General features: G+C 39.3%; 1 protein-coding gene and 1 non-coding gene across 3 annotated transcripts in view; both read right to left on the reverse strand.

Annotated features, from left to right (window-relative positions):
- Ergic2 (ERGIC and golgi 2) overlaps nt 1-15,532 on the reverse strand; it is a 33,372-nt gene extending 17,840 nt beyond the window's left edge. The window contains exons 1-8 of one of the 2 annotated variants that reach the window (XM_034511618.2): nt 15,367-15,532; nt 9,408-9,550; nt 7,856-7,964; nt 5,619-5,665; nt 4,638-4,708; nt 2,508-2,548; nt 930-1,031; nt 167-262 (exon numbers count right to left, since the gene is read on the reverse strand). In XM_034511618.2, the coding sequence (XP_034367509.1) occupies nt 167-262; nt 930-1,031; nt 2,508-2,548; nt 4,638-4,708; nt 5,619-5,665; nt 7,856-7,964; nt 9,408-9,513 (572 nt within the window). In that variant the 5' untranslated portion in view covers nt 9,514-9,550; nt 15,367-15,532. Of the gene's footprint in view, nt 1-166; nt 263-929; nt 1,032-2,507; nt 2,549-4,637; nt 4,709-5,618; nt 5,666-7,855; nt 7,965-9,407; nt 9,551-14,931; nt 15,114-15,366 lie in introns of those variants that run through there. The other variant, XM_076940915.1, reaches the window with a different exon arrangement.
- A 4,291-nt stretch (nt 15,533-19,823) lies between these two features.
- On the reverse strand, nt 19,824-19,982 carry LOC117715854 (U1 spliceosomal RNA). The gene has a single exon (XR_004607657.1). It is a non-coding gene; the product is annotated as a U1 spliceosomal RNA (small nuclear RNA).
- Nucleotides 19,983-20,401: the final 419 nt, after the last annotated feature.

Here is a 20,401-nt window from a genome sequence, read left to right on the forward strand (position 1 = left end):
TGGTTATAAAAAGTTACCAAGTAAAACGTTTTAATTCCCATTTACTTTCAGACAACACTTTGAAGTGACCTTCTGGCTGCCTATGTACTACCTGGTCAGGAAAAGATATAAACTTAATCAAACTCCAACCCACTCTAAAGAACTTCAGGAAGTGAAAAGAACATACTTGCCCACAGTTATGTGAAAATTCCCTGCTACTTTATTGACATAGAGATGACCATGAATTCTGCACGCATCTGGAGTCAGTGATGAATCATCTTCCCTATAAAGCAAGACACATTCAGATGTCTTAATGCACATTGGATATTGTGACCATTTAGTGGTATAAAAAGGGCACACAGGAAAAAGAAGATTCCCTAAACATAAACTTTTACCTAATGTCTTAAATGTCAGGATTAGAGCAGTGGTTTGAATCTACTTAAGAGCTGCTATACAGCTACTAGAGTTATATAAATAGACATCTATGTATCTTCAAGTCTACTCAAAGGACTAGGTCCCATGCAGAACAACTATGAAAATCAGAGTCCGACAGCAACATACTTCCCTCATGCATTTCTGGTACTGTGGTGCTGGCTGCATGGAAATGACACCGAGGTCAGGAAAAGGAACATGACCCACTTGCAAACTGGTGTTTTCTATCTAACCCAAGGCATTGCATATTTTTATTTGAAAAATCACTTTCATGATTACAACAATTCTTATTACTGATTCTGACAGAAGAGTAAAAATAAATTCTTAACCAAAATGTATACAGTTTCCTATGGAGATATACCACACATACAGAAGTAAAGTAACTCAATGAAAAGCTCAAAATCATCGCTATCTTCAACATATAAAACACTTTCTAAGAAAGAACAGCAAAGGAATAATAATAATAAAAAACTCTATCAAAGTAAATTTCTGGTGAACACTGCAAGCACCTATCTCACCTTGGTGGCAGTGCAGTTGATGCACTTTTAAAAGCACTTTTGAATATCACATCTTGAAGGGAATGCTCTTCTTGCAGCCTACTCTGAATCAGCTGCAGCATCCTAAATGCAACAAAAACAATAAAATACATACCAAGCAAAACATGCTCAACTAGCTTCTGACTTACATGAACCATGTAGTAATTACAGGATTATATTCTAGAACAGAGTTGACTTTTCTCAGGAAAAGCGATGTAATAGCAGTTTAATGGACACAGAGTCAGAGGCACCAAAAGGCAACCTTTGCTCTGCTCAATGTCTAAGTTCACCTTTTACACATAAGTACAAAATTTTTATTCCTGTCAAGCACTGAAGTAAGTGCTGTAGTATGAAGAACAAACTAAGTGCAGGCCAAACAGCAGGGTATTGAACTGGAGGTTACAGATACTAGATACAATCCCAAGGCTCATTACAAACTTGGTTATGGCACATCAGTTGATGTCTTCTTTCCCACAAGAAGTAAATTTTATTCTACAGGACTATTCTAAGCAAAATATTATATAAATTTAAAACAGAATTCTAGAAAGCAAAGATGCATTTAAGAAACAATGCTCAAGGGGCTAGAAAGATGGTTCCGTGGTTAAGACTATTCTTTCAGAGGGCCTGGATTCAGTTCCCAACACCCATATGGTAGTAAACAACCTTCTTGCCCCTCAGGGCACCAAACACACAGGTGGTGCACAGACATACATGCAGGCAAAACATGCATACACAGCAGACTGGAGAAATGGCTCAATGGTTAAAAGCACTTCTTGTTCTAGGAGAGGTCCCAGGTTTGATTCCTAGCACCCACTTGGTGATGTTCAAAACTGTTCATAACTCCAATTCTAGGATGTACATGATACCCAGACATACATATGATTAGAAAATAAAATGTTTGAAAGGGGAAAAAAAAACCCTATGTAAGTACATTTTTGATAATAATCTGAAATTAGGTAACCTTAAATAGAAGCCATCTTTGGGAACAAAAAGGAGAAAAGCACTTAACACTGAAACAGTTTCTTACAAATGCAAGGACAGACCTACTTATACTCCAGACAATACCTAGAAAGTCACTGAAAACAAAAGGTTCACACAGAAACAGAAAGTTCCTAAGAAGTCCCCTTTCATACTCATCGCTCGTTGGTTCCCAGGAGGAGAACGCTTTTCCTTTATGCTGTCCAGGTCAAAATTAACATTTTAGTCTGAGACAGTTTCCATACTTAATGCATGTCCTGGAACTTACTATTTGGCCCAGGAAGGAGGTAAACTTACGATCTTCTATTTAGCCTCCAAATGCTGGGATTATAGGTGTGCATCATCATACCAAATTCTAAACAATGTTCATATATACTTTCATAGAAGTTTTAAAGTCAATTTAAAAAAATAACCCCTAAAATTTATTTATGATTCAAAATATACTACAGGAAAGATTATGTATGACTTTCCTAAGAGCTGATAGTTTTTGAAGTCATATGGGTTATTTATATATAAGAACGTTTAACATGCATAGCTTCTGAAGGACAAAGGTTTCTATGGTGAGGACTGTTCACACTTTACCTCTGCCACTCTCTCTGCTGTGGTGAAAGGTCAAACAGTGCCTGTAACAGAAGAGAACACCGTCACGGCAACACAGATCTCCTGGCTTTCATGTATCAAAAGTATAAATGGTTTTCTACGAACAAAAACTATAAACTTACAGTACCACTAACAAGTACTGAATCTTCTGTAATGTTTCATTCAAAGATAGCACAAAGAAACTTCACTAATGATTAACTATTTTCCTGTGAATAGTCGCTGGCATTTATAGAAACAAATGCAAGCTGGCAATCAATCAGAAGCTCAAAAACTGGCATTTCAGGAATTAAAATCATTCAAGCCCAACATTTTTGAAACTGGAACCAAACTAAAACTGAAAGGACCACACTGGGTGGGTGGACAGATGATAGAAATGACACAGCAAAAGTTATGGGACTCAAGCACCCACAACCTTTCTTCCTGATAGGAAAAGGTCACAAAACAAATCCACATGCCTTTGCTGAAAAAGAAACCTCAAGACTTTCCCCATAAAATGAAAAACAGCCACAAAATTATGAATAGTAGAGAGTAAAGGTCGCTGATAAAGTGCTTGCCTTGCAAGCTTGAATAACGGACTCTGACCCCGTGCAAAACACCCACACATGTAGCACATGCTTGTAAACCCAGCAGCACTGGAAGCAGAGACACAGGTGGGTACCTGAGACTCACTGGTCAACCTAGTCTAATGGTTAAGTTGCAGGACAGTGAAAGAGATTCTTATCTAAAAAAACCGTGGTGGGTGGCACCTTTGCCAACACCACCAGAGGCTGACCACAGGTCTCTACATATACCTACATGTGTATGTAAATGAGTGCACATATGTATAAGCTATGAAAAAGCATGTCAACTAAACATTCTGCAAACAGTATACAATGCAAATGTCTGGATCTGAGCCTGTTGATCACACTCTAATTTGCTGTAACAGTCTCTAAATTTATAAGTATCATAATTCCATGTAAATCACAATAAAACAAACTTTGCTAGTGAAAAAAATGGATCAGAAGAGATTAGAGGAGCAATAATAAATTATTTATTTGTTTTGTCAAAATTTCTATACCTTACGCGTGCTTTCTGGTCTGAATATGAACTGTTGTTCCCCTCTGGTTCCTAAAGTTAAAAAACACAGGACCCCAGCTAATGGTACTGGGATGGTAAGGGCTTTGGGATGTTGACTTCAGGTGTCTTGTCCTAGCCTTTTCCTGTCTTTTTGTCAACTGTCCACCATGGGATAGAAGTTTCTCTGACACACATTCCAGTATCTATGATGTTCTGCTCAAGGAACCATGGCCTGAACCCTCTGAAGCTATGAGCCAAGAGAAGAGCTCACCCTTAGGCTGTCTCTGACAACTATTCTGTCACAGAGACTCAAAAGTGATGAAAACAAGGACTTATTAAAGACAAACACATATTTTTGTACTATAAACTAAAGTTAATTCAGCAATCAAAACTAGTCCACAAGTTTTTCTTGCTTCAATCCGGTCAATGAATTCGGCTCTTCCTCCATCTTTAGTCATCAATCTCCAAGCTTGCTTAATGACAACGAAAGAGTTTAAAGATGAACACGTAAGATATATGATATGGTGCCAGTGGGCCACATGCTTATTCTGAAGCTGTTTTAGGGCTAGTTCTGGTCAGGTACCACTGCAAGGGCATCTACCCTGTAACGTTTCATGTGCTGAGTCAGCTACGTTATGGACAGCCTGTGCTTTGTATTGACATTAGAAAAGGTAAATGCAATAAGCTCCCTTCCATAATACTGTGATAAGAAAGCTACAGCTCAGATGTGTTCACAGATTGCAGCTTGGACAAAACAGCAAAGGTCATAAAGTCCCCAGACAAAGTACACAGCATACTCTCACATTCTTATGGCAAACACAAAGAAGAAGGGGGCCTGATGGAAGCAGTGACTTGAAATGTAACAGACACCAGATGATCCAAAACCCCAGCTGTGCTGATCTCAAGTTTTTGATATTAGGTAGAACTTTTCTCTATCACAAATTTCTACTTTAGATCATTTTTGAAATGAAAAAAAAAAAAAAATCAGACAAAACTAAGAGCAAATGTCTAAATTTGTTTCAGTAAACATTTAAAAACCACATAAATCAAACTTACTGGTTCATACGTTAGACCATCTGCAGAAGCAACCATGGTCTCTGCTAAATCCAGTACATCAGCGCCAACATCTGCAGTAAAACAGATGATGAAAAGAAAACTCAAAATATGTAATGTGACTTTCATTTGTTCAAAAGTTAAAGCACTAGCATTATGAAGCACTGTAGATAGTATTCCAAAATTTAAAAAGATGCTATTTTACTTTCCATTCTGAAAAAATAGATGATATGTGGTAAAAAGCATAAGGTTAACTGGCTGACTGGCTTTCCACCGTTAAATAGCCTCTAAGGACTAAAGATGCTGAACACACTATTAATCACAAGAATTATTTTAATGATTCAAAGGAATTGTAAGGCGAGTCTGAGACTTTAAAAAAAAGATCAAAAGGGAAATTTTACTTTGAAAAATCAAACATTTCAACGGTATTTAAATATTCAAATATGGCATACACTTGGGATCAGTGCTACTCAAAATTTAGTTATAATGTATTTCCTTAACTCTTAAAATCATTAACATAAGAAAAACTAAAAAAGTGAAGAGATTCTGTGATTTTCTGATGGAATCTTCCACAACTGATCCCTTTGGCAAGGTAAAACTAGTTCATATTCAACTGTTACTTGAACCAACGCCTTGTTGGTTTCCATTTTCCAAGAAGACAATTTCCATGCAAAGCATCAATGCTGATTCAAGCATAATCTATCAGACACTGGGACCTTTCCACTTTAATCAGTACAATCAAGCAGGGCTGGGGGTGGGAGGGGAGCTTCACTTTAGAGAAGCCCTGCACTTGCATTTTAACTACAGGGTAGAGATATAACAGGATCAAATGAAACAGGGAAATGCAGAGCGTGGTTTGGAAGCCTGACTTTCCACACCAGAGACAGGCTTCCTAAAGCACAACTCTAAATTTTCTTTACACTGGTGTCAGGGTCAAGTTAAATCTCTTCATGTGCAGTTAAGAGTCACTAAGGATGTACTCACAGTGACACTTCATGGCAACAGTAATGTCTATGTTAATTCGCAACTTGCTGAAAGAGAAAAGGGCAGCTGTCAGTACCTGTCAATCAGCTGGACACCGGAAATATAAATCAACTCACCTATGAAACTTTAGATTTCAGACAGTAAAACACAACAGTTAGAACTTCACTTACATTCCTTAAAATTAGAACAAAAGCATTTAAATCATTCTCCTCTGTGTGAACAGCCTGACGTAGGTATGAGAGACTGAACTCTAATCCTCTGCAATATTAAGTCCTAACGGCTGACCCTTCAGAAGTTCCACTTAGTGACTGTTCAAAAACATTTCCACTTCTTCAAAAACACCTTTGTTAACAGCAACTCTATAGTCAATAATCCTGAGAAACTAAGGGATATTTCAACAGTCTCAGACTGAACACCAGATACAACAGTCCTTTAAGGACACGAAACTTGAGTCAAGAAGCAGCAATTCCAAGTTTTTTTCTTCCATCATATATGTTGGTATCCTTCAATGCTGTTTCTTTACTGTGGAATGGAATTATACAGTATATGCTCTAGGTGTTCATGTATCAGTGCTCAGTGAAGCATACATGGCCTGGTGGAGACTCAGACAACAGAAAAAAGCCAGCCTTAGAAACTGAGCCTGGGGCAGGATGAATGAAAGCAAACTACCAGGAAAGCATCTGATACTTAAAGATTTACAGCCCATTCACTCTGAGACAGGATCTCACTGTGCAGCACTGGCTGGCCTGGAACTCACTATGTAGGTCAGGCAGATCTGGGACTCACAGAGATTCATCTGCTACTGCCTCCTGGGTACTGGATTAAAGATGTATACTACCAAACCTGGCTTTACATGGCCTTTAAACAAGACTTAATCAATGCTTTGCTTTCAAATAACTATACTCAAACAAAATTAACTTGCAAAAACCAGAATTCATTATGTGGTGGTTTGAGTGAGAACTGTCCCCAGTAGGTGTGTGCAGTGTTTAGGGAGGTTTTAGAACCTCAACGGTGTAATCTTACTGGAGGAAGTACATTACTGGGGGAGGGCTCTGAGGGCTTTAGGTAGCCTACACCCACTTCCTTAAAGGATTGTAATATCTAATGTTTAAATTGTCCAAGACTGTTGTGACTTGCCTTAGTTTCCTAAATGTGAATGAAAATGGGACCTACTAGCTAGCTTCTACAGGCATGCCATGCCTTCTCCAATATATGGATTCTAGTCCCTAAGAACCATAAGCCAAAACAAACTCTTCTATAGTTACTTTTGACCAACGTATTTTATCATAGCGACAGAAAAGTCACTAATGCTCATTATTAACAGAACAGTATGAACGTAACTCAATTCCGTGCTTTCCATAAAACCTTTTTGCTTTTAATGATTTATTTTCAAATGATATCAATAGGAATTAAAATTTTTAATCACAATCTTCAAGCTGTCTGGAACTCAAACCACTCGATATCAGACCATGTACAGTTTAAGGAGAGCTGAAAGAACCAGTGGTGGGGACCAAGAAGCCAGGCTCCTGGTCTACCATGCTTCAATCAACATGGGCATTCCTTAACCATGATGGAAGACCAGCAATAAGGTCCTTGAAAAGACACTGGTACTTTGAATAACAGATAAGCAATACTACAGGTGAACAGACCAAGACCCAACAAGAGTTAACTGTGAGTTATCTGGGTCATCAAACCCATGAGAAGAGTCCTATATTTACTATTTCTATTTTATAGAACAGAAAGTCAAAGCATAAAGAACATAGACTCAGTGACATGCTCAGAATTATGCAGTCATTAGCAGAGCTGGGATATGAGGAAGAGTGAACCCATCTCTGCCTATTTGAGACCATCAGAAACACCTGAATAAACCAAATGAGTGACTGTCAAGCTACTTTTGTCTCCTAGTACTGTCTTCAAAGGTTTAAAGTAATTTATATCAAAATTCAACTTAGCTTAGACATAATTGCTGCCACATACCCAACTAAGGAAAGGCATGTTTATAGCCTTTTGTTTTGTGTGTGTGTTTATCTGTTCTTTTGTGCATGCTGAACCTGTTTCAGAATTTAACCAGTATTTAAATGATTCTAAAATGTTTCACTTTATGCAACTAATGAAGAGTTTTCAGTACTATTTCTTCAAAAATAAGGTAAACCAGAAACAGAACAATGGACATTTTTAAAAGATGTTGTTTTAAAAACTGTGAATCTAAAGGTATCAAGAAGGAAAAAGTTAGTTACCTAGAAAAATCCTTGTCTACTTCATATTCGTACTTCATCCACGTATCTTGATATACTGAGAATTCCATTATTGTTAATAAAGCCATAGTGGTAAATGCTATTAGAGAAACTGAGAAATCCAACAAAAATAACAACAAAAAAGAATTAAAACAATAAAAAAGTAAACAGCTATCTTAAGCAGGATTCAACTTAAAAGTGTCCAACATAAACGTTATTTAAATAAACAGTATACATGATTTACCTTAATATGTTATAGATGTTTTAAAACAGCTCAGAAATGAAACCCAAGGAGCACAAACATCTGCACACTGAGGAAAAACTGTCCTCAGTTTAACTGTGTCTCACTAGATGGACTTGTAATAACTTTACACAGCATACGGTTTGTATTTCTTCATAGCAGTCACAGATAAGACAATAAAAATAAGCCTGCTGACCGTGTCAACTTACAAACAGCTCCCTCGTTACTAACAAATACCTAAGTGCTTATAATGCAACTTACATCAAATAAGCTCTCCAAGCCACTAAAATACTTTCATCTATTTTGCAATATCCTAAATATATTACTACTGCAAATTAAGTAAAAACTAGTCAAAAGGATTCACTAAATATATACTACAATATTAGAGGCAGGCTGTGCAACAAGAACTGGCACTCTTTTCACTAATAAAGAGTCAATCATAGCCAGCCATTTTATCACACTTAGCTTTGGTTTTTGTTTGTTTGAGTCAGAGTGTCTATCAGGCTAGTCTATAACTGGCTATGTAATCAGAATGATCATGAACTTAAGATCTTTCTGCCTCCACATCCAAGTGCTGGGATTTCAGTCATGTGCTACCATACCATGCCCAGTTTATGTGGTGCTGGCATTCATAGGCAAGCACCACCAACTGAGCTATATGCAACCTCCATTACACATTTTTATCCAATGAAGTTTCAATAGCATATGAGATATTACCTTATTAATTTACCATGGGGAGAGAACAGAAAGTATTTATACTCTAGGCATAAATTTTTCTTATGTATTTCATCACTTATTGTATTTAACAAATACAATATTTTTACCAAGTATCACTCTAAACATTTTACCATAAAAACTTACATAATTAATACAGTAACCCTAGCAATATAAATACCAATCACCTCATTTCATGGAAGGACTACAGCAGATGAAACTGAACTAGCTCTCACTCTACTCTGAGTCCTGTGAGACTCAAAAGACTTTCTTACAGCAAAGACTTACCATCACTCAACCTGTGTCAGCAGCCTTTCCTAACTCCCTCCAGTTTCAAATTCACTTATAACAAGAATAATGCACAACTCAAACAGCACTAAAGTGCAGATTGCACTACTTTGCTCACTAACACTTTAATAAACACTGCTGAAGGCATAAGGGCACTGCCAGATGCTACAGAGTGTTAATACAGATAATAAAGGAAAGCAAACTGGCACAAGACAACAGTCACAAAGCCACTCTAAGATCCAGCAGTGAGTTCTTCCTCTTGGCCAGTGCCCACATTAGGGATCAGTAAGTCAGAGTCTGAGCTAAGCTCACCTGTTCCGCCACTGGCTGACGTCTCCACATAGCTGTCAGGAACCTTGGGAAAGGCATCTAACTCTTTCACCAAACTTAAGGTTTTCCTCCGATTCAGTCGCCTCATCTTCAGAAAAACCTTCCTTTTCCTTCATATAGTCATGCTAAGAAACAAACAGATAAATTGCTAAGAAACAAACAAATAAATATATGACCAATTTTTCTCAGAAATTAGCATTGCACATTTTACTTTTTTCTCCATTCCCACTCTGACAAAATTAATAATGAAAGACAATAAGCAAACACACATTAAAGTGGGAAACTGTCACACTTTTAGTTATCTAAAGACTTAAAATTAAGTTGAAATATATTATGTGTGTGTATCTGTATATACATATATACATATATGTATGTGTGCATGCACGTGTGTATATATATATATATATATGCATGCAATTCCCACATACATGGGGAAAAGTTATAAGGCAAAACAAGCTGTGGTGAGCTCTCAGACACTTAATCTAACATTAGCAACACAGGTGTCTCTCAGCGTCCACAGGGAGTTGACTGCACAGATAGTAAGAAAATACACATCGCTCCAGACATCTCCCAAGATGGCACACTTGCCAACAATTCAGCACATCTTCTTGCACACTTTAAAATCATCTTTTGATCACTTACAAACCTAAGCAGAAACCTAAGACTGACCTTTCAATCATCCAATCTGTATTCATTGCATATGGCAGGATTTTTTATATGTGTGTGATGTATATGGGGGCATCTGCTCGTGCATGTACATGTGTACATGTGCATGTGGACGGCAGAGATCAATGCTAGGCACTCTCTTCAATCTCTCCACCTTGTTTTGAGACATGGTCTCCTATGAACCTGGATCTGATCAATTCATACAGCTGGAGCCTGAATACTCAACAAGCCCCATGCATCCTCTTATCTGTCTCCCCACTATTAGGATTATGTTAGGTGTGTGTCACCACACAGAGCTTTTAACACGGGCACTAAGGATTCAAACTCCCTTCAGGCCTGTGCAGCAAGCATCAGGCTGAGCCATCACCACAGGTCTCTCATTAACCACTAAAAATGGTCATGCATCTTTAATGAAAAGCACTGCTATCCCCTAAACTCAGTCCAACTCTTCAGTACAGATTTCTGACAGCACAAATCACTGAGTTTAACTCTAAATCTTATTCCCGTCTCATGTCCTGACTAAATTGACTCGAGGCTGATACCTTTGAAGGTACTAAGTCCAAGAGAAACACTTAATATTGTAGCCTTATTTAGAACGTATTTATATTCATATTCTCACCTTGACCCTGTGTGTGTGTGTGAGAGAGAGAGAGAGAGAGAGAGAGAGAGAGAGAGAGAGAGAGAGAGAGAGATTGAGAGAATGCATCTCCTTCCTCATGAAGCAGCCTCTTGCCTTGACCTAAGCAGCTCAATGAGCATCCCAATCTCACAACCAAACCTTCATTTCAGCTCCAATCCTTCAGAAAACTACCCCCTTGCCTTCTACTGTGTATTTTTCTTTCCTGGTGGCCCAACACTGAAATACTCAACACTGGTCTTCTACTTCCTTGTCTGCTTTTCCTTGACCTTAACATGGCTTACAGAATCCTTCACAAATCAAGTCCATAAAGTCAAATGTCTTGCAGTCCAAGTTCCAGCAACACTGAAAACCTTTCTGTGTTCATTCTTTACTCTTTGCCAGAATTAGTCCTTATCCTCTCCCCAGAATCAGCTTTCATGACTGATTCTATTTACTCTTCTGCACTCGTGTGTCTAGAACTGTTTCTAGTCATGGACTGCACATGGACTGCACATGGACTGCACAGGAGAAGAAAGCATCATGTCTAACTTCATCTTTGCACGGCCAGTGCCTGTAAGTAGTGAGGGAAGGAAGGAAAACATACATAGTAGTAAAGACTGCAAATCTAAATAGTGCCAAATTTGGGTAAATGAACACTTAAAAACACTGTCCATAAGGAAGAATTTCACCTTGTTCAATATAGAATCACCAGTTCTAAACAATATATCATAACTATTGAAAAAATGAATAGGGGATTCTACTTCCAAAGCTTAAATATATTTTCATAATAAGCTTTTAATAAGTAAAGTTTCTTTTAATTTATACTATAAAAGTCTGGCAAGTATCTGTTAAGTTTCACAACCCCCCCTCCCAAAAAACAAAACAAAACAAAAAAAAAAAAAAAAAAAAAAAAAAAAAAAAACACAATCTACACATTTCCATTCCCTTGACCCAGACAGTACAGCCCATCTGGCTACTGCCCAGTCTCAGCCCTCTGCCACAATTCTTTTCTGGGACTGTCCTTTTAGAAGGAATTGGCTATCACTCTATGACTTCTCCTATCCCATTCCAGCAACCTCACAACTACTTCCAAGAAAGCCATTCCATCTCCAACACCTGCCACTGTATAAAGCCTCTGTTATGACATGAACAAGTTATCCAATTGCTTAAAAAAAAAAAATTAACCTGCTCTTTATGAAATCCTCATGTTGTAATTTCCATTCAGTACTTCATTCGTAAGACTCTCAAGGTAAAAAAGTCATGTCACATTTCTCTTCCTACCTCTTCTCTTTGAAGTCTACTGTCCCCTACTAACAGTTACTACAACTACTAACTCCCAGTAAAACTCAATGCACTTTACATACTAACTTATTCTTCAATGCTGTGGATGCCACTTTTATTCTTTCTTTTAAATAAGAACAGTCTTACATTTTTCCCAGGAAGGTGCAAGTGATACTATGTAGAACAGAGATTTAGTCCCAAGCAGTCTGGCTGCAAAGTCTGTTCCAAATTCCAGTGCCCCAGCCTCCAGGACTTGTTGCCAACTTCTCTGCATACTTAGATGCATCTATAGCTTCCCTATGGCTTCTGCACCTGGATCGATCAGTATTCATCTTATTTTTCTCATTCTGCCATCATCTGATATCTCCAAAGGCACCATGGACACATGTGGTGTGTATGTTTACACTTCCCAGGCAAAACACCCGTATGTACAAAAGAAAAATAAAATTAAAAGAAAAAGAAATGACACAGTAGATAACATTTTGTTTTGGATATCCTTATTAGTAAAATTAGCTCTATAACTTTATCTATGTCCATCCTCAAACCCAGCTTTCCTGGCATTGTTCCTGTATACATTTCCACATTGTTCCACAAAATACAGACTTGGGAGTCTCTGCATGGTGCTTCTATTTACTGGTAGACACTGTATTTACACCTCAGCAATCTCTAATATTACATCTGGTTTCTTTGCTATCTCCCATAACTGTCCTGTGTATTTAAACAAAAATAAAACCTCAAGAATATGGTGGCAGCAGCTAAGACAATACTTAAACTGCTGCTTAAGAGATAAAAGAAACATCTTCATTCTGAAATGATGTGAACAGGATACAGAACAAAGGACACTTCACACACCTGCTAATTAAGTTTGATTACTTCTGCAAACAAAAAGGAAAACATTTATTTTGAAATGAAAGTTATTTAATGAAACTTATTGGGGAAAGGGACACCTGTATCATTGCACTCATGTAGATGTTTGAGAACAATTTATCTTCTATTACAAATGTTTTGAGTCACCTTCTACGTATAATATATAATAGTAAATGATTAGTATACCACTGCATTGTGGGTTGAATTATGTCTCTAAAGAGATATGCTGAAGTCATAGGCCATGCATGGTATTTGTAAATGAACCTTATATGGAAATATTTGGACCTTTGAAAACACACTTAGTTGAAATCATAATGGATTAGGATGATCCCAAATTAAAGACTGATGTCCTTTCAAGACCATGTGAAGGCGTCAATACACGGGGAGAGTGCTATGCAAAGACAGACTGTAGAATAATCTGTTTTCGTGGGTTGTTCAGAAGCAAAAAAAAAAAAAAAAAAAAGAAGCATCCTGTCCCATACCTTCTGAGAAAGCAGGACCCTTCCTACACCTTGGTTTTAAACTTTTGAGTTTTAATATCTGAAGAGAATAAACCTCCACTATTTTAAGCTTCCCAGTTTATAGTAAATAGGTCTAATCTCATAACTTTCTTAGTGATAAAAAGTTCCCTGGGATAGCAAGTAATATGCTGTACATGTTTTGTGATCTGAAAAACACAAACCAATCAGCAAATTCTCTTCTAGGGACTTTTTACTAGCTGTTATGACAAGTCTGAAGGTCCTCAACGTCTCAGAATTCCTTCCATATTGTTATCCAAAAGGGTAGGTCATATGGGCTGCCAGTTATTTATCAAAATGGAAGTGGAGTGTTTAATAAATACACTTTTCAGAAAAGATATTTTAAATGTAATTCTAATCAGGATGTCAGAAAGTGTTGAGTACCTGAGTGGATAATTCCACAAACTGAAGATGGTGTAAACTAACCGTGTAAACATTAAGAGAAAGAGACTACCAACAAGCATCTTTCCAGCTGGACTCTGGTAGTACTCCCCAGCAATAGGCAGGAAGGGCAATAGTAGCTGCTCAATCAAAGGGCATGAGATTGAAACAAGGAGATACAAAAATAGAGAGTAAAGGTCAATAGCACATGAAATAGTTTACAATATAAAGTTCTGCAGGGGCCAGAGAATCGTTAACAAGTCAGGAGGCATTACTGATAAGACTGTACATGGAGAAGCAGAGAAAAAAAAATACTCTGCATTACTAATTAAGAGGGGTAGCAGTTTTCCAAATCGAGGACATATGTTTCGAGTTCTTGTTAAACACACCCACTGAAATGTTTAATCAATTTTAGGGGTTAGAAAGATACTATTTTTAAAAATACCTTCTTCAGTCTCTACTGAAGCACGTCCCTGGCTTTTTGAGATAAGTATTACCATATGATTCTCATTTTATGGGCAAGGAAACTAGGGCACAGAAGTCAAATTAAAACCTAAGAAAACTATTAAAAAGAATTTGTAGCACACAATCTAAAACAAACTTCTGTTTATAAATGAATTATTACTTAAATGACAAACCCTGGTGAAAATAAATGCTATTTCCTAAATCTTTGTTGATCTTGTTCTAGACTACAGTGACTTCCTTTCAGAGACCTTCTAACTTGCCATGCTTCTGTAATGTGTACCCCGTGAAGTGAAGTAACGTGTGAATACTCAGCAACTCAGTGAAGTTTACTATCCTAAAGAAAGCGTCTCCCCACGACCCTCACTACGAAAGCATGGACTTTCAATTTCTCGGGATCTTCCTCTACAAGCTGGAATAGTAATAAGGTAACTAATAGGAAAGACAGGCAAACAGACCCTCCACAAACCAGCACGCTCGTTTCTTTAGGCATGTACGTACGCTGAAGGTTGAAGAACTGAAATTCGGAATTACAACTTCAAACCAATGAAGAATACCTACTTTAACTGTCTTTAATCGCTTCCGAACGAAAGCCTATCTCGAAATACCGAAACAGCTGTTACTTGCCTATAGTCTAGGGCATCGAAACGCACACCTAAAGTTAATGAAACGTTTGCCCACAGATTTATGAGATCCAGTCTACGATACCCACGGCTGTCCTGTAGCAGGGGCTGAGCCGTCATCTCCCGAAAGGGTCGACAGCTGACAAACGGGACACACACACCACCTGCCTCGGCGTCTGCGCCCGCCCCGGTCTATCCGCCTGGCTTTTGATTTAAAGGGCGGCGAGTGTAAGCACGGTGCTGGCGGGGTCGCTGCTGTCCACGACAGCCTGGACGAGACAACGGAGGGCGCGGCCGGCCCGTCCGGAGCCGAGCAACGAAGGTCCCCGGCCGCGGAGTGCGGACGCCGGCGGCACTCGGCAGGAACGCCCCCAGGCAGCGGAGCGGCTCCGCGGCCAGCTACTCTGTAAAGCCACGGCGAGCACAGGCCAGAGCCAGGCCTGGGAGCCCCTCAGCCGCTCCCACGTCCCTGTCCGCCTGGAGCCGCCGAAGGAAACGGCCCCGGCAGGGTTTCGCCGTCTTACCCAGTGGTACGGTCCCAGCCGACCGCCATGTTTCACAGAAGCCCGGGTCGCCCGAGTCCGGTGCACACGAAGATCTCGCGAGAACAAGAGCGACTCTCACCGCTGACCATGTCCGAAGGGAACCACAAATGGAGACGTCGCGATATTTCCTGTGTTGACTGTATGTGACGTAATCAGACGACGCGGTCAACCTGAGAGGGGCGTGGCTACGTGGAAACGAAGTGAAACCACGAGGCCTGTCCCTCTCTAGGAAGGGGAAAGTTACCTTCCGAACGACGCCGAGAGAGACGGAATAGAAAGGCTCTCCACTCTACAGACCGGAAGTGATCACTGGTCCCCTTAGCGCGTCGGCAGAGCTGTGTGGTTCAGGTGGTTGAGGGGCCCCTGGCTTTGCGTCTTCATTGATTCGGGTCAAGAACACCTAAACATCCCTTGTCCGGCTTGGGGAACGGTTTCAATTTATTTGGTTTCCCTAAATATAAGCTACGAAAGAAAGCAAGACAGTGCTTGCTCGTGGCCCTTCACCGCACAGGACGAAATAGAGGGGTTGTGGAAAAGAAGTTGTCTCCGAAATGCTGGAGAGGAAGCCCGTTCCAGGTCCCTCTTCATCCATTTGATACCAAATTTTACAGTCACGCGATGTCATTTAGAAAATCGGTATTACCCCAAAGAAAGCAAAAAAAATAGTTACAAGAAAGGCGTATTTGTGACGAATGTTTACACAGAAGGCACTGTTTTAAACGCTTTTTTTCTCTCTATTTAATCCTAACCTAAAATATTATTTACTTGGTTAGTGTTAAGTTTTAAGAGGGAGGTAAAGAGTTGTTAACAGCTCTCAAAGAGAAACGGGCTGGGAAATCTTGGCTACAATAAGCACTAAACTGTACATCAACCATGCAAATCACAGCGTTTCACTTTGTGTATACCGCTTTACTGAAAAAGGAATCTCATCCCTCAAACCAAGAACAAATGCATGCCCTCTGGTGGCAATTTAATCTCCAGACTTTCAAGATTACTCTAATTAATCAAATTCCTACTTTGACTTACTTAAGATTCATGGTTGAATGGGTTTAAACAAAGCCTCAAGCCAAAGATACCCTACGTTAAAAATCCAATCTAATATGTTAATAGCGTGTGACTTTGAGCATATTGCATTTCTTTGTATCTCCATCCCTTCATCTGTGAAATGGGCATAATAATGTGTTGATACATGTCTAAAATGCAAACTTATCTCAGCAATAACCTATCGTCAGCTCTTCCCTGTCCCTTTCCTGTCACCATACCCAGGTCTACAGTGTGCTGGCTCTAGCTTGGATAGAGGCTGGGCTGTTGTTCAATTAGTTACACCTGATCCTTTGTCTCCAGAGTAAGTTTCCTTTAAGATAATAACTATCCCCTGAGAGTTGGGTTTCACAACATAGCAAAACTAAGTAATTTGACCCTGCTATTTTTAGAAAAACAATTTTCAAAGCCAACAAGCATAAACGTTAATTTTTCCCAAAGAGTGAAACTTATTAACCAGTCAGTCATTTTGCTTCTCTGGTTTTCTTTCATGCTTTTTTCTTTGCTTTGTTTTGTGGTTTTGTTTGGTGCTTGGGATCAGATTTGGGGCCTGATACAAGTGAAGCTGTACCACTGAGCTACACTGCCAGGATGACCTGCCTGACTTTATAGGTTAATTTCCATATTATTGGTGGTGTTGTATCTGGGAAACAGTCTGCTTTTCAGAGACTACACCCCATTATGTTTCCTTTATTGAAGAGAGGTTTTAGAGTAGGGTGAAAATGTTCAAAATATATTTTCATGACGTCTTTTTACTTCTCTGTGGATTGGGGACGAGCTTTAGCTAGTTAATAACAAAAGTAAGAGAAACAGACTACTCTATAAGGCTCACATGTACCTCAAGTGGATTTAGTGTCTTACTCCTTTTTTTAAAGATGTATTTATTTATGTTATGTATATGAGTACACTATTGCTTTCTTCAGACACACCAGAAGAGGGCATCGGATCCCATTACAGATGGTTGTGATCCACTATGTGGTTGCTGGGAATTGAACTCAGGACCTCTGGAAGGGCAGTCAGTGCTCTTAACCACTGAACCATCTCTCCAGCCCCCTTGTGTCTCATTCCTAACCCAAATCTATTCATTCTCTCTATAGATAGATAGATAGATAGATAGATAGATAGATAGATAGATAGATAGATAGATAGATAGATAGATAGATAGAGAGATATAAAAACACTACCACCAGCCTCAAATTCAATTGGATCACAGTCTTCTGTGTTTGTTTTTTCTTCCTAGCTGCCAATCTCAGTGTTTGGTTTGTCCTGAAGCTTGCTTAGCTTCTCATCTCAGCTGTACACTGAGCCTCTTGATCACAGGCTTCAGCTGTCTGTGACTACTAATTTTCTATTAACTAGTTTTTGTTTGCTGAGACAGATTTTACCTATATCCCAGGCTGGCTGTGAACCTAGGCAGTTCTTCTGCTTCAGCCTCCCAAGTGCTAGGATTACAGGTGTGTGAAGTGGAAACTTCTAGTTTTTTTGGAAAGCCAGTTACGTTAAATGTTGTTTTCTGGGGCACACAGGTGAAAGGATGTCTTGCTAAAGCAAATACATGAAAGAATGTTTTTCTGAAGCACACACAGGTAAAAGGATGTTTTGCTGAAGCAAACATGTGACAGGACCTGTGATGAAGGAGTATAAATATGACCCTACAGGTGTGAGCAACCACACTTACCTGGGTACACATTTTTAACATTGTCATTTATGGGCTTCTGCCACTTTTTTCCATGTAGCAACTTGGAGCTTGAAAATCTGAGTTTTCTTATTTATATGAGTACATAGGTCCATGATATTTTCCATTAATCCCTTTTCCTTCCTCAATCTTTTTTCTTCAAACATGCATTTTACGTAGCTCATCTTCAAGCTCCCTGGTTCTGTCTAACCTGCTTTTGATGCCTCCATGACATTTCCAATTTCACTACGAATAATTTTCATCTTGGGAACTGTTTAGCTGCTTTCAGCTTTTTGAGATTCTCTGATAAGATATTGAAACCTTTCTGTATTTTCCTTAAGCTCATCAAATTTCCTTTAATGATTTCAGCTTCTCACCAGGACTTTGCCCATGAGGGTTACTGCCTGGTCAGTTTCTGTCATTTTGAGTACTAGACAAGCTCAGGGTTCCCTAAAAGCTCTTAGTGCAAGTTGGTGTAACACATGAGTGCCCAGGGGTCAGATACTTAACTCTGGAAGGACTTCCACTGAGCCTGTTTGTCCTGAGGGAGGTTGCTTTTCTCTGAGCTTGTTGTCACTTCCATGTTTTAACACTAGGTGGCACCCAGGTGCAGATTTTCTGGGATTCTGCTGCCTGTTCTCACTGTTGCTGTTTTTAGATGGGAATCAAAGCCCGGATTTGTTTCAATATACTTATTGGAGTACTGTTGAAAAGGATATTCGAGAAGATCTAGAAATGACCAGCCACTTAAAAATGATTCAAGATTCTCCCTGGTACCAGATTAAGGTTAGATGCCTCGTCCAGAGTCACTGGCCTGTGGTTAGTCTGTTGGATTCTACCTGCTTCTGGGCAGTCACCAGCCATGGATAGATTCTCTTTCATTGTGTTGTCTTTTTGCTCTGATGATGATTTTCTTTGTTGTGCATAACTTTTTAAAGTTAGTTTTGCATAATTCCATCTGTCAATTTTTCCTGTCTTACGTGTTTTGAAGGAGCCAACCAGAAAACAACAGCTGTCCACATCTTGATGGTTTTCCTGGTGGTTTCAGAGCTTCATGTCTTTGCTCGATGACTTTAATCCATGTGTTGTAGGGTGAGCTGCTGGTCTCAGAGGACAAGCTCCCCACTGCCCACTTACAGTACAAGGTAGTCTATGGGGTCGACTCATAGCCACCCTGCTGAGCCAAGTGAGTCTGTCTGGCAGACAGTCTCTGCCATTTTTAAAACCTGTGACCTTGGGCATGTTCCTTTACCTCATGCTCTACCTCAGTTTTTCTTCTACATAATTTTTTGAGATTATAATGTAATATATGACTTAATGGGTATTAAGCCGATTGATGTGTAGAGCAAATCATGGGTATTTGTTGAATAAAAGCGCAACGTGAAAGCAAAGATGTTAGGCAGATGGTTTTTCAATACTAGAAGGACTTGTTGGTCATGAGGAGCCAGCACAAGATCCTTAACATGCCACATTAAATTAACCTAATTTCATTTTAGAAGATCTAATTATGAGGTGGCTAGGGGGAACAGAATGAAGTTAATGAATTCCAACTTGAGTGAAACACTTACTATGTGTCTCATGACACCTGTGTAAGCTGAGAGACAAGGTAAGTAGATAATTCAACAGCCAGGAAGTCCATTAACATCAGATGACAAAGTAGCCATGTAAGAATGTTAACCTCTGGAAATGTATTTTTTAAAGGTTTATTTTTCGTTTTTTTCAGAAGAGAACTCGAATGCAGTCCCCTCCACTATCACAAACTATACAGTTGAGTTTACCACATTTGGGGAAATCCCAGGGGCCAACATATCCAAGTGCAATGGATAAGCTGCTTGCTGGGAAACCACCTGATCACAGCATCTCCCTGCCAGGTTAGTAGTCACCTCTAGCTTTTCTAATGGATTTCTCCCTGCTAGTGGACTGGGGCACAGGGACCACCAGAAGTGAGTGCTTTAAAACCTCTCTGCCTGCTTCAGTGACTCAAGAGACCATCCAGTCTGCCCCTTCCCACATTCCCACTTGCAGAGAATACCTTCTTAACAGTCAACACGAGTATGTAGTTCCAGTATTGAGTAAAAACCCCAACTTTCTCTTTAGATGTATAAGAGATAACCCAAGGCTTCTAAAAAACAAACCAGGATTTCATTTAAGGGAGCAGACAGACCCTTGGCCCTATCAGTCTCCATACAGAAATCATATATACCCGATACCTCCCCATTCTGGGGACATTGAGAATTCCCTTTTCTAATGGTGCTGCTCACAAAACACTGGTTCATCCCAGCTCTGCTGGTGACTGAG

Source organism: Arvicanthis niloticus, chromosome 9, assembly GCF_011762505.2.
Source record: "Arvicanthis niloticus isolate mArvNil1 chromosome 9, mArvNil1.pat.X, whole genome shotgun sequence".
NCBI lineage: Eukaryota > Metazoa > Chordata > Mammalia > Rodentia > Muridae > Arvicanthis > Arvicanthis niloticus.